Source organism: Caenorhabditis remanei, chromosome V (genome assembly GCF_010183535.1).
Source record: "Caenorhabditis remanei strain PX506 chromosome V, whole genome shotgun sequence".
Classification (NCBI taxonomy): domain Eukaryota; kingdom Metazoa; phylum Nematoda; class Chromadorea; order Rhabditida; family Rhabditidae; genus Caenorhabditis; species Caenorhabditis remanei.
In genome coordinates this window covers 21,179,379-21,201,948 of record NC_071332.1, presented here as the reverse complement: position 1 = coordinate 21,201,948, position 22,570 = coordinate 21,179,379, and the positions used below count along the sequence as shown (strand labels likewise).

General features: G+C 42.2%; 4 protein-coding genes across 4 annotated transcripts; 2 read left to right on the top strand and 2 right to left on the bottom strand.

Moving 5' to 3' along the window:
* Positions 1 to 799: 799 nt before the first annotated feature.
* GCK72_021770 (uncharacterized protein) lies at positions 800 to 1,847 on the top strand (the record flags this gene model as incomplete). Its single annotated transcript, XM_003095968.2, has 4 exons — positions 800 to 960; positions 1,129 to 1,232; positions 1,325 to 1,626; positions 1,674 to 1,847. 4 exons carry the CDS (start codon positions 800 to 802, stop codon positions 1,845 to 1,847), a joined length of 741 nt encoding a protein of 246 aa, XP_003096016.1.
* A 1,003-nt stretch (positions 1,848 to 2,850) lies between these two features.
* Positions 2,851 to 7,668, bottom strand: GCK72_021769 (uncharacterized protein; the record flags this gene model as incomplete). The annotated part of the gene is made up of 13 exons (XM_053734485.1): positions 2,851 to 2,935; positions 2,980 to 3,076; positions 3,407 to 3,856; positions 3,903 to 4,070; positions 4,115 to 4,273; positions 4,429 to 4,513; positions 4,560 to 4,814; positions 4,859 to 5,457; positions 5,664 to 6,002; positions 6,099 to 6,272; positions 6,353 to 6,502; positions 7,049 to 7,216; positions 7,323 to 7,668. 13 exons carry the CDS (start codon positions 7,666 to 7,668, stop codon positions 2,851 to 2,853), a joined length of 3,075 nt encoding a protein of 1,024 aa, XP_053583398.1.
* A 149-nt stretch (positions 7,669 to 7,817) lies between these two features.
* On the top strand, positions 7,818 to 11,237 carry GCK72_021768 (uncharacterized protein; the record flags this gene model as incomplete). The annotated part of the gene is made up of 7 exons (XM_053734484.1): positions 7,818 to 7,866; positions 7,911 to 8,068; positions 8,637 to 8,937; positions 8,992 to 9,132; positions 9,445 to 9,653; positions 10,076 to 10,414; positions 10,950 to 11,237. The coding sequence occupies 7 exons, from the start codon at positions 7,818 to 7,820 to the stop codon at positions 11,235 to 11,237; spliced, it is 1,485 nt and encodes a 494-aa protein (XP_053583397.1).
* Positions 10,507 to 14,308, bottom strand: GCK72_021767 (uncharacterized protein; the record flags this gene model as incomplete). The annotated part of the gene is made up of 7 exons (XM_053734483.1): positions 10,507 to 10,613; positions 10,661 to 11,602; positions 11,983 to 12,236; positions 12,280 to 12,472; positions 13,228 to 13,650; positions 13,758 to 13,949; positions 14,116 to 14,308. 7 exons carry the CDS (start codon positions 14,306 to 14,308, stop codon positions 10,507 to 10,509), a joined length of 2,304 nt encoding a protein of 767 aa, XP_053583396.1.
* Between the last annotated feature and the right edge of the window lie 8,262 nt (positions 14,309 to 22,570).

Here is a 22,570-nt window from a genome sequence, read left to right as displayed (position 1 = left end):
TTTTCAACCAAATCTCATTTTTGAGTTAATTTGAGTCCTGACAGGTTCTGAGAGCTTACTGAAAGTTTTGTGACAGTTTCTGTCCGTGAAATCTCAAAATTTACATTGATTTATAGAAAAAAAGACATTTTGCATCTTTTTTTTAAATTTCACCAACATTTTTAAGGTTTTTGTCCGTAAAATCTCTACATTTATATTAATTTATTGCAAAAAATACATTTTGCATCATTTTTTGTGATTTCATCAACATTTTCCAGTTAAACTTACCGAAAATAAGTCTAGTTCTCTGTTTTCTTATTCTTAAAACCCATTCATAGCCAATTCTAATCTAAAAGTTCATTTTCTCGCTGCCAATTTTTTATTCGCTCCCCCTTCATTCTTATTTTGTTATCATAACGCCCACCACCAATTTTTTTTCTCGGCGTTTCTCGACACAATTATATTTTTTCTATGAATACATAAGCGTATCTAATCTAAAAAGATTGATTTAATTTCAATCTGTGAGCAATTCCTTATCTAACGGGGTTCCTTGTCTAATCTTAGAGCGGTGTTCAAAAGTATACTTGACCTTGTTCCCACCATTGTCTATTTGCTCGCCCGTCGCCCATCCATTATTAATGATATACACATGACATCATCCCATGTTATTACCCGTCTCCACTTCTGTCCTCTGCGTCTCCAACGTCTTCTAGAACTCTCTTCTTTCTTTCGCCGCCCCTCCCTCTCCCTTCTCTCCGCCCCACACCCGGGGGACTCCCCTGGGTATATAAGGCGTTTCGTAATTGTCTAATCTCTAACAATGAGTACCGTACCACAACGCAACCGTAGCCATTCACTATTTGAGGGCAGCCAGTTCGCTCCCTCCACATCACCGCCAACCACGTCGAGCCAACTGTCGAAAATGTTAAAGTCTGAGCCGATTCCATGCTTGAGATGCGGCAATGTGGGAAGTCCCACTGGGTAAGGATCTGTTTTAGATGGTTAAAAATCACTTTTTTTTTCAAAAAATTGCTATCAGACACCACGTGTGTGTGTCTGATAGCGCAAAATTTAGTGTAATAAAGAGAAAAGAGACCACGTGACTTCCTCCTCTCATTTTATATCATATCAGTTGTTTTTTTTTTTCAGTTCTGTCCCGATGTCTCTTCACAAGGTTTCATCAATCAACCGGTCAGCAGGCACCAATCCAGCGTCGCGTGGCGGCGAGTCATCTTTGGAATTGGAGGCCATAGGTGGGTAATAAATTGAAAATCATAGGTGCAAATAGATATGATTCATACTTACTAGGTTGGTCACTGTAACAATTTAATTCTTAAAATTCCAGCCGCCGTCCATGAACTCTCCTTCGCCGTCCAATCGATCAGTGTCTCCGAAATGCTGCCACGTACGCCAGACCTCATCTTCGTCAACGTCACCACCTTGGAAGCGCAACCCTACTGCCTCGAGCTCACCCTGAAAGGATGGCGGATCACAAGTCTTCGATCAGACTGCATGGTTGGGGACTTCACTCGGCTCGAGTTGTTCACCAAGTACTACGACTCGCTGTACTTACTGATGGACGACATTTCGCCAGGATACCGGGAGCGGTTTAGTGAGAAGCTTGTGCAAAGATTAAAATTGATTGAGGTATGTTTTTAACTTCCTGTTATCTTAGACATTCTCTATCATTCCAGGCCGGAGAAGAGGACCAAGTCGCTCCATGTGGATCCCTCCAATCCCCACCACTCTCTACCGACTCCTCCTCCAAATCATCCGAATCTCAATACTCCTCCACCGACTCTCTTCCAATCGTCACTCCAGTCAGCACGCCAGCTATCGACCCAGAATTCAAGCCGTCCTTTAATTAGACCCCCTAGGTCCCCAACTAATTTATCTCCCCGCCGGGTTGTTGTAATTACTAATTACCTAATTACCTAATTACCCCCATTTGTTGTACTATACCGAGACGCTTTGTGTGTATATCATCATAAAAGGTTTATTGACTAGCAGAACGTGAAAAAAAATTGACAAAAATAAAATAAAATATATATATTTATATATTAAGGTGGCAGAAGCAATGCTATAAATATTTTGGTTCTTCAGAAATATACAAAAATAGTTTCGGATAACAGGGGGGCCAGAAAGACTAGACAGGGCAGAGTGTGGCATATTTTTGAGAAGGAGCAGACAGAGATGCGAATTAAAAAAATGAAAAGAAATTAGAAAGTTTATCGGAACCCAACATTTCCGCACGTCGCCATACAATCTTGCATCGACACGAAGTTGTTCAGGTTTCCACCACAACCGGTATATTCGAATGGGACGCATTGGTTCTGGAAGGTAAATACAGTAATCCAAGTGTTTTACATTTTTAGTTAACAAAAGACTTACTGTCTGTCTATTATATGCATATCTGGTCTGACGACCGCCACACGCTCCTCGATCGATTGACAGCAAGCACAATTGCTCTGAAACAAAATTTTTGGATTATCAGAGAAGTTCTTGCGGTGAGTATATCATCCAACTTATCGATTTCCGTCACATTCTCAGATTATTTTTGATCGGCGCTGTTACATAAATAATAATAGATTGTATGTGTTAGTGTTAGATTTTTAAAAATGACTGTTAAATGTTTAATCAGGGGAGCCCACTACCGTATACCAATCATCCCAAAGGTCCGGAGTCTTCTTGCAAAGCGATAGGGAAGCCAACATGCATTGAGAATTCTTAAACTCACTTTCTGAAATACAGACACAGCACACAAAAAGACAGAGACACACACAAGGGGGTATTGGTATACGTGTAGGTGGGGGGATAGGTGATAATGGAAAGCTTGGCAGTGATAAAAAATTTGTGAATGAAATAGCAGGGCTAGTTGTATCCCTTATCGCAACAAATCTCGGTGCACTTTTCCACCGTGTCGAAGTTGTTCAAGTTGCCCTGACAACCGCCAAACCTGAAATTTGAAAACTATATATAGTCTAGGCTGAAAATGCTCACATAAACTTCTTGCAGGTTCCAGTAGCTTTATCATAGGCCCATCGTGGGATCTCACGGTTGCACGGGCCTGGATTGGCGCGGATGAGGCAGAAGGAGGCTGAAAACAAAACGAATAGGTAGTTCAAGTATAGGACTGCATTTTCGTAGTTGACAACTTTTTTATAGGACACCTCCCTGTACAGTTATATACACTAGAAGTTGTACATTGTTACAGTGGCCAACCTTGGTCAGTCTCAGTTTACACTGTCAAACTTCAACCTTTCATAACTCCACATAAATAAAATAACCAAATGTGGTATGTATATTGAAAAAGAACCGGACTACATTTTTGTAGTTGACAACTTTTTTGTACGACACCTCCCTGTAGAGTTACATAAAGTAGAAGTTGGACAGTGTAAATTTACACTGACAAATATGAAATGATTACCTGGATCCGGACAACACACAGTCTTCGATCCCCTTTTGCTAACATGACACACGTGATCCCTCGGACATCCTGTATCTATCCCACACGTTGTCAACGCATGATTCGTCACATCTGGCTTGCCATGCGGACAGTATCCTCGGTACCCCGGACACGCAATCTGGCACTCTGCCTTCGTCAAAAAGTTGTTCTCATTCCCGCCGACGCCGGTGTAGTTGAACGCGATGCATGCGTCGTCAGTGGTGTCATAGTAGTATCTATCGATGGCAGAGTTGCCGACACCTAGCATAAGCTGTTGATCACAAGAGTGCCCACGACGGGCGCAGCATACTGTAGATCTGACGTCAGCGCCACGGTGGCAGTAATGAGTTGAGGGGCACACAAAGTTATGGCATTGGACGACTCTTCCATTGTTCATAAGAGGAGACTCTCCGCCAAAACAAGCAGTGGCTACTGTAAGAAAATATTATAATTAGAAAATAGATAGGACTAGGCTTACAAGGTTTACAAGTCTCCTGACAAGTCTTCAGTGTCAAAAAGTTGTTCTCATTGCCCTTGAATCCTTTGTACTGGAATGGGAAGCAGTCTCCTTCGACAGGGTTGTAGTAGTAGCGAGTCATGTTCAAATTTCCTTCTCCGTTACGTACAAATGCGTCGCACGGGTCTTCTGAAGCGATTTTTGAATTGATCGGCACTACGAGAGTGACTTACGATTAATCCTGGGACAGCAGTAACTGGAATCCGGGTCCGACGGGTCGCCGGTGTGGCAGAACTCATTGGGAGAGCCACATGAGTTTTTGAGCATTGCTCGGCACTTCTTGGGTGCTCCGTTATCATAAATCACTTCTCCAAGGCACGGATTGATAAACACTGAATTCAAGGCTAAGCGGGGGGTGGGAGTACATAGAGCATGCAGGGTAAAACAAGTAAAAAGTAAAAACAACCAAATCCCGCTCAAAAAATCTATACAGTATCCAACGCCGATCTTTCAAAAATAATCTGAGTCTGGATTACTGTAGTGTTACCTGGACACGTCCTCTCGCACTCTGCTTGACTCTCGAAGTTGTTCTGGTTACCGCGTTTTCCGTTGTATTGGAAGGAAAGGCATGTCTGAAAAAACTGTTTTGTAGATTTACGGGCTCTTAGTGATACTTACTCTATCATCCGGATTATAGTAAAATCTGGACAATCCACTGTTTCCGGTTCCTGGCGCCAATGGCACAGAGCATGGGTTAGTGGCTCCCGGGCAGCATACTGTAGTTTCCGGTGTGGCTCCGATGTGGCACCAGAAATTGACTGGGCACGAGTCCTTGTTAGTGATGGAACAGAACAAAACTTGTCCGGCAGCGGTGGTAGCTGGCTGACCGATGCAAGGGTTGTCAAGTGGCTGGCAGGACAGTTGGCAGGCTCTCTGGAAAATTGGAAAATAATTTTTACTAGGGAGGCGGGGCTTACCAAGGAAATAAAGTTGTTCTGGTTACCCTTCAATCCGTTATAGACAAACGGTCTGCAGGTCTTGGACTGTTGGTCGTAGTAGAATCTATCAAGATTGGCATTTCCTTCTCCTGTCGACATTGGAAGGTTGCACACATTTGTAGAGGCTCCTGGACAGCATACGGTAGTAGACAAGTCGGTTCCAATATGACACCAATGGTTGAGTGGACAAGTGTTGAAGTTGGCGGATGCCGAGCACGTCTGAGTTCTTCCATCGGCTCCAACAAACGGGCGGCCTTCGAAGCATGGATTCGGTCCGCACTGCTCCTCACAAGATTGCTGGGTAAGGAAGTTGTTTTGGTTTCCGTGAAGTCCGGAATAAGTGAACTGCTGGCACGAGCCGGTTTGCTGGTTGTAGAAGAATCGGTCCATGAACTGGTTGCCGGTACCACGAGCCAGTGGGAGGGAGCATGGGTCGCCTTCAGATGGGCAGCATACTGTAGACTCCTGTGAGGCGCCGATGTGGCACCACATGTTGGCTCCACAAGTGTCGGAGGTTCCGGTGCCGGAGCACATGGTGGCGGGAAGAGCGATGGGTTGGTTGCAAGGGTTCGTGAAGACTAAAAGATTCGCAGTTAGAGGAGAATTGACTGAACCAGAAACTGAACCGATAGATAGAAAGTAACTAAGGACTACAAGAAGTCTACCCCGAAATTAGTTTTTTTTAGAAATAAGAAATTCATATGAAAAAAGGTGTTAAAGATAGAAAGATAGAAGTGGAGCACACAACACACGCCATTCTAAATAAATAACATGCATCACAAACCGTCACAAGTGGCTGCACAATCTTCTTGAGTCAAAAAGTTGTTCTGATTTCCTCGTCTTCCATTATAGGTGAACTGCTTGCACTGCATATCCGTCTGATCATAGTACCATCTGGAAGTGGGCGGGGCAGGCGCGCCAACTACACCATCTGACGATGGAAGACCCTGACAGGCACCTGGATTTGTAGGGGATCCTGGGCAGCATTGGTATTCGTCGGGTACCAAACCGAGATGACACCAATGGTCGGCACCGCACGAGTTGGAGCCGAATGTGCATGGGACGGGCTTGTTGGTGGATGGGTCGAGGGTTGGCGAACCGGTGGGACACACGTTTACGTATACTGGAATATGGTTGGGGGATGGGATGCATGGGTAAAGACAAAGAGCGTTGGATATTCAAAAAAGTACAAAAGATTTCAGAAATGTAACCTTCCTACCTGGACACGTCTGCTCACAAGCTTGCTGGCTCAAAAAGTTATTCTGATTTCCCATTCGTCCTTGATAGTTGAATTGCACACACTGCATTGTGGAGGCGTTGTAATACCAACGTGGCAGCGAGGCGCCACCGCTTCCAGCGACCATTGGCTGCTGACAGATTTGGGGGGATTCGACTGAAAAGGGGAAGATGGGATAAAAGAGAAATTATGAGAATTGGATAGACTAAGAAAAGAGGAGAAGCTCAATAGAAAACCTCGTCCTGGACAGCATACGGTGGTGTCGGCGTTGGCTCCGAAGTGACACCAGAATTGGGAGCCGCACGTGTTCGAGGAGGAAGTGCACTGGAGTGGGCGGTTCGTTTGAGACATTTGTGGGTCGCCGAGAGCACATGGGTTATCGAGTTCTGGAAATGGTTGTAGGACCTACAGTAAGGGGGATGGAGAAATGGGGAAGGAAGGGAGGTAGGGTAGAAAAAAAAACAAAAAATCTGAAAAACCTAGCGGGGACACTCAGGGATGGGGGATATAAGGGATCGGGTCTGGGGTGGGGAATACAAAATTGGGATCACAGATTTTGGATCTGCAGTAGGATCTTTAGGAGGTTATATTAGGTCCTGATAACTACCGGACACTTCCAGGATCCCTATGATTAGTAGCTACGGCTAAGATCGCGTGACAGAAATTGCCTAATAGCTACAGTAAGATCCTTTAGCTACAGTAAGATTCTTCAGCTACAGTAAGATCCTTTAGTTACAGCAAGATCCTTTAGCTACAGTAAGATCCTTTAGCTACAGTAAGATTCTTTAGCTACAGTATGATCCTTCAGCTACAGTAATATCCTTTACCATACTCGGATCTCATGATCACAGCTACCGTAAGCTACCTAAGATACAGTAAGATTCCACACCTACAGTAGGATCACGTTTGGCCAAATCTACCGAGAGACTTACCATAACAAGTTCTATCACAATCCTGTTTGGTCAAGAAGTTATTCTGTGTTCCCTTCTGTCCACAATAGCTGAATGGCAGACAACACTGAGACTGTTGATTCCAGTACCATCTTGACAACTGAGATCCTCCGACTCCACGATCCAATGGTTGGCCGCATGGGTCGCCTCCTAAACATTAAATTATGGTGTAAATGATATTTCTGTTTAGTTTAGTTTTGTTTTTTTGAATAAATGAAAGGAATTTGGGGAAAGCACTGCACAGCAAATAAACTACCAAGAGCCTTGCAACAATAGTTGGCTTCCGATCCAATGTGACAGTAGTGTCCGCCTGGACACACTTGTTGTGGCGAGCACTGGAGGTACTGGTTATTCACGGCATGTGGCTCTCCGATCTTGCACGGATTTTGGAATACTGGACACCGTTTCTCGCAATTCTCGCGGGTAAGGAAGTTATTCGAGTTTCCTTTCATTCCTCGGTACTCGAATGGCACACATTTACGGGATGATCCATCGAAAGCCCATCTGGTGGCGTGGAATTCGCCGGTTCCCGGGTTACGTGGTGGTGCGGTGCACGGATCGTCGACAGCTGAAAAATGACCATTATTGTTGACACAATACATATATCAATTTTGTTTGCTCAGCATACACGAGCCCCTAAATTCAATTGTGGGGGCCTGAGCCCCCCTGTAACATTAAAATGCGCTTAATACTAATTATTCAATTCTTCCTCCCTTTTCTCTTATCAGAAACCATTAAATTTAATGAAAAAATGTGGGAGAAATGTGGAAAAGAACTACGTGGAAATTCCGCCACAAATCGTAAGTATGCCATTTTTCGATGTTTATTTCAAAGAATTTTTCAGCGAATTTGGTATGTTTCCGAACATTCAAACACTTGATGATACGGAAAATGGAAATTTTAAGTCTGGAGCCTTTTATACTACAGTATCACAACTTGGTGCATAGAAGATTGGCGAAGAGAGCGGTGGTGGAGGCGGAGGCGTTGCAATTGGAGCAGTTGGTAAGTTAAAGGCACATATCTCAAAAATGGACAAAGCTATTGAAAAATTTTCAACTACTAAACCGATCTACAGGAAATTCTGCATATTTTTGCAATTTAAAACTTTTCGAATGCTCCGCTCATTCTTAAGATATGGGGTGTTAAAGTCAGGGTAGCGAAAAGAGAGATGCAAAGAAGTCAGACACTCTAGCTTCTCTGCGTCTCTTCTTCCCCTTCGGAATGAGCCGCCGAATTTTAAAGGCGCATATCTCAAAAGTGGGCGGAGTCATTAAAAAATGATTAACTATGAAAATGTAGCCCTGGAATTGGTCTACACAAATATATAAAAATATTTGAGCTATGACTAAAACTGTAAGAAGAGGTAGAGAAGTCAGACGCTCTAGCTTCTCTGCGCTCTCCACTTCCTTATCTATAAAGTCGCATATATCAAAAGTGGGTGGAGCTATCAAAACACTTTCAACTACAAAAATGTAGCCCATGATTTGTTTAGTCTACGTTTAGCATGTAGATGACGCAGAACTCTACACCAAAGTCTAACGGCGCCCTCCTCAAAAGTCCCCTTTTTCAGCGCATCTCCGGAAAAACCGAGACGCCCGAAAAATCTGAAATCCGAGCTGCCAACGGCACCTGGCTAATCCACGAGAACCGTCCGAATTTCGCGAAAATGTTTCGAAATCTTCAAACCGACATTGCAGCGTTGGATTTGAGCACCGCGGAGCCCTGGCAGATCCTTAGTTATAACTCTGATGGCTACTACGCGCACCACTATGATTTCTTGAATCCGGACACCAATAAACAGTTGGTGGAGGCTAGAGGGAATCGGATAGCGACGGTGCTCGTGATTTTACAGATTGCCAAGAAAGGAGGGAGTAAGTATTTAGTAACTAGAGGATAATTATTATTCAATTGTTTCGAAATTTCAGCCACCGTATTTCCCAAAATCAACCTAAACATTCGCCCGAAAGCCGGCGACGTCGTGGTATGGCTCAACACGCTTCCCTCCGGAGAGTCCGACTCGCAGACCCTACACGCAGCATGCCCAATTAAAGATGGCACAAAAATTGGTAATTGTTTAATTAATTATTTCACAATTGTGTTTTTTTTCCAGGAGCTACGTTATGGGTACATGCAAAAGGACAAGAGTTTTCAATGCCTTGTGCGGAAAGCAAAAAATATTATGACAGGCGTTTATTTTTTGAATAAAACATGAAATGTTTTCGGGGTCGTTAAAAATGCAAGCTGCATCCTCTTTTTGTTTCTATCATTTCTACTCAAAATGTACAAAATTTATGTATTCTCATTATTTTTAACCTATTCTGCTCTCTCTTCTATATCTGACGAATTTCAATTCGACGGTCAGGAATTCTGGGATGAAGAATCTCGAAATCTATGTGATGACGTGGAATTGGATACCACGTGGCAGTGGGAGAAAGCTGTTTGTTTTGAGTATTTTTGGAACTATCAGGCCGTTAAAATGGAAGTGATCGCATGGCGTCCGGGACTTGTGATTTATAGAGACTTGTTCACCGTGAAGCAGGTCGAGGACTATTTGAGGTTGCTGGAAGAGCAGGAATTTGAAGAGCAGGTGAGTTAAAAGTAGGTTGGTTGAATAGAGGAAGATTTGGGGTGCATTTTTGTAGTTTAAAGTTTTTTGATAGCTCCACCCATTTTTGAGATATGCGCCTTTAAAGATGGGTACCTGGAATTTGAGGGAAGGAGGGGGAAAGAGGGCGCAGAGAAGGTAGAGTGTCTGACTTCTCTGCGTCTCACTTTTTCACTAATGAACCCCCGGAGTTCTAGACGCTTTAATTCATAAAGAAAGATGGGGAGACGCAGAGAAGTCAGACTCTCTAGCTTTTCTGCGCTCTCCACCTCCCACACACTCTCCTTTTCCACCCTCCTATCTTTAAAGGCGCATATCTCGAAACTGGGCGGAGTTATCAAAAAATGTTCAATTACAAAAATGTAGCCCATGGCTTGTTTAGTCTACTCCAATTATTTTTTTAGCAAGTAGTAGACGACGATGGCACAGAATTCTACTCCAAAATCCGCAAGGCTAACGGAACTCAAATCATTGCGAAAGACTTCCCGGCGGCTCTGTCGATTTTCAACACTGTCAAGAACCTAATGCCAAATTTGGATTTTAAGTATGCAGAGGATATAGTAGCCCTGTCCTACCACCCTGGCGGTCATTACGCTACCCACCACGACTACCTAGAATACCCCAGCGAGAAGGAATGGGACGCATGGATGCGCAATTATGGAAACCGATTTGGAACCCTTATTATGGTATTCAAGACTGCTGAGAAAGGAGGTGCTACCGTATTCCCGGCGCTGGGTGCTACAGTAAGACCGAATCCTGGAGACGCGTTTTTTTGGTTCGATATGATGGGGGATGGCAGTCAAGAAGATCTTTCGGAACACGGGGGATGTCCGATTTATGAGGGACGCAAGATGATTTCAACGATATGGGTCAGAACGAAGAAACAACCCATTCTTGATAATTTACTAACTCCTGGCTCTATTTCTGCTAGATTTTTAATTCCTGGTACTATTAAATTGAATAAAAACTAAATAAAACTGAAGACCTACCATTAGGACAGCACACTGTGGTCTCCTTGGTTTCTCCATAATGACACCATTGCTGGGATGGGCAGGATTTGGTAGGTGAGCAAGGCATCAACTTAGCGGAATGTTTCAAGGATGACATGGTAATCGGGCATGGATTCTGCTGGACTGGACACGCCTTCTCGCATTCCGCCAGGGTGTTGAAGTTGTTCGAGTTACCCTTGAGTCCACGGAACATGAATTCGTCGCACGTACTGCTTTGAGCATTGAAGTAGTATCTGGTGACACTTAGTGGTCCCTCTCCTTGTCCCAGCGCTTGGGTGCATGGATCGACTCTTCCAGGGCAGCACATAGTTGTAGAGGCATCTGGTCCGGGGTGGCACCAATGGGTCAATGGACAGGAGTTGGTGTTCGAGGAGTCACATGGTTGAGGTTTACCGTTTGGCAGGAGGTATGGCTCACCAGATGGGCAGGCGTTGATCCATACCGGGCAGGTGGCCTCACAATGCTCGCGGAGCAGGAAGTTGTTCTCGTTTCCTCCCTGTCCGGTGTAGGTGAATGGCTGGCACTGTCGGGTCTTCTGGTTGTAGAACCATCTTGACAAATGGTGGTTTCCATTCCCTTCCTTGACTACCAGGGAGCATGGGTCACCCTCTGATTGACAGCAGACAGTGGTGGCGTCGTCGAATCCAAGGTGACAGAAATACCCGGTACTGCATGTGGCGCCTTGGTGGCATTGGAACGGTTTTTGGGTTACTGTCATGACGGGTTGTCCGATGGCGCATGGGTTGATCCATACTGGACAGGTGGACTCGCAATGCTCCTTGGATTGGAAGTTGTTGCGGTTTCCTTTTAAACCGAGGTAGTTGAAGGCGAGGCATTTGCGTTGGGAGGCGTCATAGTAGAAGCGGGTGAGCGCAGAAGACCCCTCGCCTTGAGTCATCTCTTCCTCGCACGGGGAGTTTCCTGGAAAATGTTTTATTGGGGAATGGAACGGGCGGTTTGAAAAGCGAAAAACAACACCACACAGATATCTATAATTACAGGGGTACATATAATCTGAAACTTCTAACATGCTATTAATAACACATCCAAACTAAAGCTAAACGTTAGCTAGGCAACAAAACCAACACCAACACTTCCACCTACCACGTCTTAATTATACCGTAACCCGAACCAAAGTACCTTAACCCGAACCAAATGCACCTGAAATTAAGATTGGGGGGTTAGCAGGTTTAGACATGTTAGACCATATTTGGGGAGCACGCGATTAGAGTTTTTGGAATTTTTGTTAGTTTAGATAGAAGAAGATTTTTAACCAATTTTAAGAATCCTAGTAACTATACCTAGTGCCTGACAGCACACTGTGGTGGTCTGATCGGCTCCAAGATGGCAATAATAGCCGGCGGGGCACACTGTTGGACTATTGGCCGAACATTGAACGGTGATTCCCTGAGAGCGGAATGGTGACCCGATTTTGCAGGGGTTCACGAGGCAGGACTGCTCACATTCGTTTTGGGACAAAAAGTTGTTCTCATTTCCTTGAAGTCCACGATAGGTGCATGTTTGGCATTGTTGGGTGAGTGGGTTGAAGTACCATCTAGAATATTTTGATTAGTTTTTCCCTTAAATTTGCCTTTTACCTCTGAAGATTCGAGTTACCGATTCCAATATTCAACGGTTGTTGGCATCGATCGACAGCCGCTGGTTTCGGACAACAGACTGTGGTTTGGGTCTGGGCGCCGACGTGGCAATAGCTTCCAGTACCACATCCTTGTCCTGGAGCGCATGGAGCGAGCGTTGCTCCACTGCTCACGGCACATGGGTTCGGGCTTTCTGGAAATTTGGAGTTGTGGAAGTTTTGGGAAGATGTAACACCGCTTCCAAAAATAACCCGATTGCTGTGTGCGCATGCCGAGAGACAAATAACTGACACCGAGGTAATATGGACCAAGTGGGAATAATTGAAGGAAATGATAAGCTTGAGAACCGACACCGGAGAAAAAAGAAAAAAACATTTTGGGAAACCTTGGGTTAGTAGAAAAACGTGGTTAGTGGTTACTGGTAAAGTTTAGGCTTAGCTCAGACCGGACTAAATTTCTACGAAAAAAGAGCATGAAGCCTAAAGCCTCAAGTCTAAAACATTAACGTTAAAGCCTTAGAGCCTTAAGCCTTAAACCAGAAGCTTTAAGCCTAAAGCCTAAAACCGAAATTCTCAAGCCTGAGCCTAACCGTACCAAACCAGTGCATTCCAATTAGTACTCGTTAAGAAGTGCTACAACAACCTGGGCACTGTGATTGACACTCCTCTAGTGTCTGAAAATTGTTTCGATTCCCTCCAGTGCCAAAATACTGGAATTGCTCGCACAACCGTGTATCTTTATTGAAAAAGAAGCGTGGCAGCTGCACGGCGCCCACACCTGGCTCCTTGTCCTGAGAGCACGGATCGACTGAAAGCACACGATTAAAGGGCGGGTGGGGGAGTCACACAACTCAGGGAGTTTTTCACACTTTTGACACAAAAACACACATTTTTAAAGGGGGGATTTTAGGCGGTTTAAGCTCAAAGCGTCATCACACACTCTAAGAACCTGTTGGAACATAGACGACAGGTGGTAGTGACGTAGACGTCATCAGTGTCGGTGGAGGTGTCGCCAGAGTTTGTGGGACCACCGGAGTCCCACTGACACCACACGAGTTGCGACACTTTTGCTCGTTTTCAAATTGGTTCCCGTAGCCGCCCATCCCTTTATAGATAAACTGACGACACGTTTTAGACGGTGCGTCGTAATAAAATCTGAGAAGATTCGAGCTACCGTACCCCTCGGAATAGGGACGGAGACAACAGGAGCAGAGGACGGGCGGCATTGAGAGATAATGGTTTAAGAGATTTGGTTGGAAGAGGACATCGATTTGGGTGGATGAGGGTTGAAACACGGAAAGTTGAGGTGTGGAAAATACGATTTGAGAAGTAGAAGAAGAAGATGTGGAAGGAGTAGGAAGTACAGAAGATGCTAGAATATTCTATTTTTTTATATATATTTTTAATTCACTAGAATAGAGCTAGGTATCAAATCTGTAAAACTTTTAATGGGGGCGTTGTCCCTAGCCACCTACATACCTTCGCAAGTCGATTGACAGGTTTGGAATGTCTGGAAATTGTTTCCGTTTCCACAACAGCCGGACCAGTAAAAGAGCTCGCAACGTCCGCGCACTGGGTTATAGTACCAACGTGGGATTCGGTAGGGTCCGGTTCCGATTTGGCGGGGGAGGGTACACGATTGTCCGGACGGCGGTGGTTGCGAGCGGCTAGCTGGAAATTAAAAAGTCTTGGTCAGTGTAAAATTCCAAAATCACACTGACCAACTTCAAATCTCTGTAACTCATTAGTATGAACCTCTAACAAAAAATGGTCAACTACAAAAATATAGTTTCCGACTTGATCTATCCAAAAAATATAAATCCAAAAAAAAACTCACATGAAGACGAGGCAGAATACTGATGATAACTGATCGGAGGATTATTCTGTGGTGGCGCGGCAGAGTCGTTGGTGGTCTTGTCCGGTTCATTACCAAAAAACATTGTCTTAAATGAGTCGATGAGGCTGTCATCGGCCGCTCTCACTGCCACGCACGCGCATAGTACTAAAAAGAGCCACCTGAGTGGAGGCATCGTCCTGGAAAGATAAAATGAAATAATGAAAAAGGCGTAGATTAAAATGAAGGAAGAGTATAAATAAAACAAATGGTAGTGCTACACACCCTTGATGAGTCAACTGTTGCTGACTCGTTCTACCCCCCTGAACCACTTGACAACGGGTGTTTATTGACGGTAAGTATTATTTAGACAGAAATGAGAAAGGGAGGAGGACTAGATTTGCAATGGGTAGGGAGGAAAAGTAGTAACATGGTTTGGAATTCACAACTTTAACTTTAAAGACGCGTATCTCAAAATTGACGGGAGTTATCGAAAAGTAGTCAACTACAAAAATAAAGACCAAGGTTAGATCTACATTACAATATAAAAATATATGAAGAATTATTAAGAATAACCCCAATTTTTGAACAAGAAAAAACCTTGGTCAGTGTAAGTCTTAGAACTTACACTGACAAAGTTTTGGTTAATTAAGCGGGCTTGAGCATGAAGCTTTAAGGTTAGATCTTTGAACCTTGAGCCTAAGTTTAGATCTTAAAACCTAAAGAATTTAACTTGAATCCTTAAACCTTAAGCCAAAAGCCTTAAACCTAAAATAAGCTCTCAAAGTTGGTCAGTGTAATAGTTAGAACATACAATAACTTACAATGACAAAATTTGGTCAGTGTACATACATTACTAAAGAAATTTCTAACTAAGATCAAAAAATGTCTCAAACGAAAACGCAAAGAGGAAGTGCAACAATTGTTTGAAAAGATGGCAATGATTAAGCTGGAGATGCTTCTTCACTCTCTCTCCAATTCCTCGGAGCATACGCCCCTGACTGGTTGGGAGAGGAGGGGGCGCTCTTTTGGAAAAGGGCTCCCGCGGCTCACTCGCGGTAAAGTAGTTACGTCACGTAGAGAGTGAGAGAGCTTCCGCGCGGAAAAAAAACGCAAAAAAGATGAGTAGTTCTTCCTATACTCAAGAAGCTTCGCGCAATGTTCATTTTTCATTGGGGAGCACCAAGCACAAGTTTTTGAGTTTTTGACCCTGAACTGGTTTCTGGAATGTTCAGACACCCGGGGCAGGAGGACAAGAAATTTGAGAATGTTCGTTTGTTTTCTAATTAGAAAGGGCAGGTAATTTGAGAATGAATTAGGTCGTCGCGGCACAAGAGCAACAGAAATAGAAATGGAATGGCAAACGCGCCTACAACACCCCAGCCACCCGCAGCAACCGCAAAAGGGAAGGGATCTGACACTGAGAAAGACACGGAAGAGCTTTGAGCTTCCTCCCCCTTGAAAATTCCCACGATCTCAGGCGGAAGTGTGGGTCAAAGAGAACGAAACGAAATTTTTGCACTTGAATCGAAGAACGAATCGAATCGGGATAAAAGACTATGGGATAACCTAAGAGGTAACCTCTTTGGATGTTTGTTTTTTCGCGCGCGCTCACTCAACTTTTTGACAAGTGTTGGTGGTCAATTGTTTGGGGTTTGGGGGAACATACACACGCGTTCGTGGTATAGGAATGGTCTAGAGAAAAAGTTAGGTGTAAAATGAAATAATCACAGAGCCCCAAACACATTTTTGTTTTTTTCCGCTTCAGGTGTGGCCTTGTGGCCGAAGAAGGAACAAAAACAAATAGAAATTGGAGGCACAACCCGGAGCAGGGCACACCAGGAGGTAGAAATGATGATGAAGGAGGGGAGAAGATTAACGAAGGTGCGGGCAAATTTTTGAACTGGTGAAGACGGGAAATGGAATGGACGAAGAGGAGAATGAGGTCTACTTCACTAAAAAGGGGGTCGGAGGTTTCAGATTTTGTCAATTTTTGGAGTAGACAACTTTTTTGTAGAAGTCTCCCTTAGAGAGTTATAGCAAGTGGAAGATGGGGAACGCATTCCATGGGGATATTTGAAAACAGTACATATTCAGGGCTTTAATTTGATACGAATTGTGTAGGTTGACTCAATAAAAAGAAGGGTAGAGAAGGGTTTTACTAATAAAAAAATTGTATAAAAGTTGGTCACTGTAGGTTACACTGACCAACTTTGTCATGGAGTATCTCATCTCTACTAAATCGCCAAATTTCCTTATTTGGCATGAAGACTAAACAAGACTTGGGCAACAACTTTGTAGTTGACAACTTTTTGATAAGACACATACCTGGAGGTATTTTAGAATCAAGACACTCCTGTCAGACCTAGGCACTATGTCCCTAAACTTTATAGGAATGGTTTATAACTATAAATCTAAAATCAGATTATGATACCGTCCCAAATTCTAGAAATATAGAAAAAAAATCTCCTTTTGGACGGTTTGTGTCAGAGAATAGTCAACAATCCAAATTTAGTTTTTAATATGACCTATCTAATCAATATTCATCGTTAAGAAGCCCCAAGAATCTTGGAAAAAAAGTTGTTTTATGTATACAAAAATGTGAATTTGGGGACGATTCTAGGCACCATTGCAGTCTCAAAACCCCAAAAAATGCAGCACAAAATAAAAGGCGAACGTTGCAGACACAACTTGAACACCATATAGACTTATCCCATCATCTCATCCCTATCTCTTCCGCCTGTCAAACCGTCAGTTTTCATCTTTCAATTTCCCAAAAGATATATAACAAATAAGAGTGGACATATAGACTGACCTCACAAGAGCCCCCCGTTCTTGGAGCATAAAAACGTGGAAGGTAAGAATTGATACTCTACGGGGGGATAAGAGAGAGAGAGAGATGAACATTGTTTGTATGACTACTCCATCACGAATTGGAAACAGAAAAAAGTTGCATTTATTTACAGAGGGTTGAAGGTGTGAATAGAGTTTTTTTTGGCTGGAAAGAATAACTTTAAGAAACTATAACTTACCAGGTAAGCGTTCTAGAAAAATTTTGTCAATTAACATTCCCATTAAACATATCCTGGGCTACAACTTTGTAGTTTACAATTTTTCCGTATGAGCCGCCCATCTGGAGTTACCGACGTTGGTCACTGTAACAATGTACACTGACCAACTTTGAGCTCCAAAAACTTTTCAAGAAAGTGTCCTACAAAAAAGTTGTCAACTAGAAAAATGTTATTTCAGACTTTATTTACATAAAAACTGTAAATTTGAAGCAATTAAATTAAATTAGAGGCTAAGAGACACCAGCTGGTGACACTGACAAAAAACACTTGGGCAGTGTAACAAATTCGAATTTATGTACACTGACCAACTTTGAGCTGCAATAACTTTTCAAGTAAGCGTCCTACAAAAAAGTTTTCAACTGTAAAAATTGAGATCGCGGTTTGGTTTACCTAAAAATTGTAAAATTAGCAAAAATTCCCCTAGAAATTTGGTGCGTTTCGTTCAAAGCGGTAACAAGTTACAACTTTCCAGGTGAAGGTCTTAGAAAAAAGTTATCTTCTCCAAAAATAGAGATCTAAGTGTGATCTACCAAAAAATTTACATTTGGAGCAGTCAGAATAGATACCACACCTAAACCGCCTATAACTCTTCATGTAAGCGTCCTACGAAAAATTTGGCAACTACAAAAATATTTTCATATTCTTTTCCTACATAACCAATATGAAATGTAGAAATTTCGCATTCCTGAAATAACAAATGAAACCTAACTATACCAAAACTCCGTTCCGTTATAACACCTACTTCTCAAGTGCCCGAAACGTGAGATGTTGCAAAAAATAGAGTATACTCTTGACTCGTCTATGTAACTGACCGGCGGGAAAAAAAAGGAAAAACTTGAACCCACAACAACTGTGTGTACCCAATAGATTACTACAAGTCACCCATGTTTGCTCCCGTTTTGTTGTTTGTAAGTGAAAAAAAAGAAAAAAATGAACGGTGGGGGCGAGAAATGTATCACGATTCGTATAACTCTTCGTTTTTGACAAAAACTTTTTGTGTGTATTGAATTTTGATCTGAGGCGAGAGTACGGTATTGAAAAAAGTTCACATTTCAAAACGAAACGAACACTTGAGACGGTGGGGATGACGTGTCACCGACACACACCAGACTCCTCTCAAGTGATAAGTGTCTTACATGGAAAAATGTTGCTCCGAGAGTTCTTTTCGTTTTTTTTCTGCCTCGTTTTGCCTCATGCTTGCTCTTTGCCGAGCAAGATCTTGAGTAGAGAGATAGTGAGCGTAGACTGGAGAGACGCAGAGACACAATGTGTGCCATCATTTTGCTCATTTTGCTCAGGACGAAGAAGATTTCTAACGCATCTGACCATAGTGTTTGTGGACGGCACACGCTGTCCGGTTTTTTTGTCTTTTGGCGTTGGTTGTGAGGGGGAGGCATGTAGGATCAGACATTTATGAGGAGGGAGATGGGAATGATTAATAAATTGTGAACATGAACATGGAATTGAAAAATTAAAATTAGAAGGATGTTTGGGAATGTTTGTACAAGAAATTGTGAACTTTTGAGTCCAATTTTAAGGAAACATTGGGAGAAGGGATGGATATAAGACAGGGTCCTGTGGAAAATGGATGTACGGGTACCAAGGAAAGATGGTTTGAAATTTGCAGCATGTATTTGACTCTGAAAAAAAAGGAGCCAGATTTGAGACTTGACCGCCATAACAAAACCAGTTGGAATATTATTGGTTATGAAGTGTATCCTTTAATCTGAATGTTATTGTATCCATTTTCAATAATTTTTTTCTAAAAAAATAGCGTAGAAACCATAAAAAATGAACTTAAAATACAAAGAAATTCGTCTAATTCGAGATTCCGCAACAGACCTATTTTTCTTTTTTTTAAAGTTTAAATTTCTAAATGTTTGTATAGAGCAAAATTAGAGCTTCATTTTTGTAGTTGGCCACTTTTCGATAACTTCACACACTTTTGAGATGTGCGCCTTTAAAGTGTGCTGGGTGTCTGCGTTATCTATTCGGCACCTTTGATAGTGCGTATCTCGAAAGTGGGCGGAGCTATCAAAAAGTTGTCAACTACAAAATTGATCAGCATAAAATTTTCTACAACTTTGAAGTTAACAACTTTTTGATAGCTATGCAAGAAAGAGACGCAGACAGTCAGACACTCTGGTTTCTCTACTCCCTCTCTCACCATTCTAGCATCTTTAAAGACGCTTATATCTAAAAAGTGGGCGGAGCTATCAAAAAGTGGTCAACTACAAATATGGAGCCCTGATTTTAGTCTATCTGAAAACATAAAATTTAATTAGTTTGGTAAAAACAAGTGGTCTGTGAGAATGTTTGAAAAAAATCTCGAAAAAACGGTTGTGACGGTGCCAAATTCAAATTTGCCAAAGACTTTCATGTCGTGAGTACACAGATAATTATCTAAATGTGAACACAGTGCATACCAACTGTGACGGACTGCAAATCTTCCCCCAGACACCCCTCCTTCATTCCATCCCCCCAGAAAAAGAGAGATCAAATCTCCAAAAAATCATTTTTACCCCTCTTGAAACCTTCATTTTCCCCCCTAACAATTGTTTCTATTACCCTTCTTTTCATCTTTCTAAATTACAAATTCTGGCGCCTCTTAAGAATCGTTTTGTTTGGTTTGACACCCCTTAGATCCTAATCTTACCCCAATACATCTTGCAGAATCTGTTTGACCAAAATTCTGGAATCTTGCTTACGTGTATACCTGAATAGTAACCTGACACCCCCATCCAAATCTAATTATTTTTATTTTTCGGAGAGGAAAGAAGGACCAAAGTTTTTGTGTTTTTTTTTCCATGGACCAAACTATAGTAGATATTTATTGGTGGTCGTCAAAAATGAGAAGTGAGATTTTTAGTATTTTTATTACGAGTGACCAAGTGGTGGCTGGGGGGAGAGATAGGTGTGAAGTCAGCATTTTTGAGCTAAGTCTGTAGTGTCAAGATGGTTTGAAATCGGTTGCTCGATATGTTATGGCTATTTTAGGTACGTCTCAATCGGTCTACCATGTCTAACACTGGCGCACCTGAGACGCGTTTTTAGAGAATTTTTGAGTCGAAAAGTCGATTTTCCGACATTCTGTCGCGCGTTAGTAATTTTTTTTTAGCGATTTTCAATGGTTTTTGGATCCGTCTGGCGTTCCATTGGCGTGTTTCAAATGCAAAATCCATAATTTCTGCGATTATTGGATGTGTCTGGCGCACCTGAGACGTGTTTTCAGTGATTTGTTTGCAAAAAATCGATTTTCGGGCATTCTGGCGCACCTGAGACGTAGTTTTAACGTTTTTAATGCAAAAAATTCAAAAATTTTTCTGCTCTTATAGTAGTATGTCTGGTACACCTTATCCGCGTTTTAGCGATTTTGTTGTTGTTAGGGAAGTCTGGGGTGTCTTTGGCGCGTTTTTCAAATTCGAACAGTGATGGCGCACCTGAGACGCGTTTTTTTCCGTTTTCAGTAAAAATAACGAGTTTTAGACATTCTGGCTCAACTGAAACGCATTTTCAGCGTTTTTGATGAGAAAAAGCGATTTTCAGACATTCTTGAGAAAAAGCGATTTTCAGACATTCTGGCGCACCTAAGACGCGTTTTAACGTTTTCAGTGAAAAAGGCGATTTTTAGACATTCTGGCGCAACTGAAACGCGTTTTCAGCGATTTTCAGACATTCTGGCGCACCTAAGACGCGTTTTAACGTTTTCAGGGAAAAAAGCGATTTTTAGACATTCTGGGGCGCGTTGTCAGCGTTTTCAGAGTTTTTGATGCGAAAAAGCGATTTTCTGACATTCTGGCGCAACTGAGACGCGTTTTCAGCGTTTTTGATGAGAAAAATCTATTGAAAGAAAGCTCCGCCAGGGTTAGACATGGTCGTGGACATGATCCGACAGGTCGATTATTGGAACAATCCCTCTTATAAGGATTTACCATGGCTCATCACCTCGAGTGACCTTCTGGCAACCCTGGGATGAACATAACGGTCTGTCGAATCTGACGAATCTAGCAAAGTAATTTCGGTCCAGAAATGATCATCTCATGCTAAAATGGTCCACACCGCCTATACGACTACTGTATACGACTACCGATTACTGTAGACTACTGTAGTCTGCCACATCTATCTCCAAACCATTAAAACTTTTTTCGCATTCAAAAGTTCCTTCGAAACTCATAAAAACCCCGGGTCCAAATGTCAATCATATCGCCACCAATTGTCTTTCTTCGCCCTTCTCTTGCTCTTTTATCTTTTTTCTCTATCTTCTTGCAAATTGAGTCTCAATTTGATGGGAGACACTCTGCTGATCATCACACACACAACTGACACTATTTTTTCTGTCTTTTTGTTTCGGATTTCTGTTTTAATTTGTTGGGATCTTTGGTTCTATGTGTTGTACTTATTCTTAAAACTAAGTCTATCTGAAAATCTCTAAGGCATCATATAGTGTAAATAAAAAAGTTCAGTCTCCAGCTCGTAAATTGGTGATAAAACTTTTCCTTCGCATTTCTCAAGTTTCCATTTTATTGCATGTTGTCCACCACATGTCTTCTTCTCACCGCCACGTCACTCCCCCACTGGATTCATTTTGTTTTCCTAAATTTCAGTGTCTAATTACCGTACAGCCACTATGAAAGGTGTCAATTTTCTTTTATTTTTATTTTTTACTAACACATGAAGTAAGGCTCGTTTTGAAAAACACACGACGATTATAACGGTTCGGTGAGCCGCCAAACGCCAAAACGAGAGAAAATTGGTGACTAAAAGGTTGTGAAATTCGGGGGATATTTGAATATATGTTTGCACTTTTCGGTTTTGGTTAGTCGGCTGGAAGGGAGTAGGATAGAAGGAATGGAGCTGAAAATTTTTCTTCGAGAGCATTTTTTTCTTGAAAGATGTGTAGAGTAAAGAATCGGTATAGTTATAGAACTCGCCAAAAATATGAACTTGGCAATCGATGATTTTCAAGTTTTATTAAACGTTTTATATACGTGGCCGGCTTACGGTAAGGCGCCGTCCGGAATAGTCCTAAAATTTTGAAAATGGTTTGGTATATTGAAAAAGACCAGGGCTACATTTTCGTAGTTGACAACTTTTTGATGGCTACTCCCACTTTTGAGATATACATGATCAAATTTTGTCAGTGTAAAAAAAACTACACAATTTTTTGGTCAGTGTAAAAATTTGAATATTTTTCAAAGTTCATGTTTTCACATATCGTAAAATTCACATAATCTAACAAATTGACTGAAATTTTGACATTTTAAACCTGTACTCTTCCATACCTTTAAAATATAATTCAAAATTCTAACTAATCCTGACCAGATCTACTTTTTTGTAGTTGACCACTTTCTGATAGCTCCGCCCACTTTTGAGATATACATGATCAA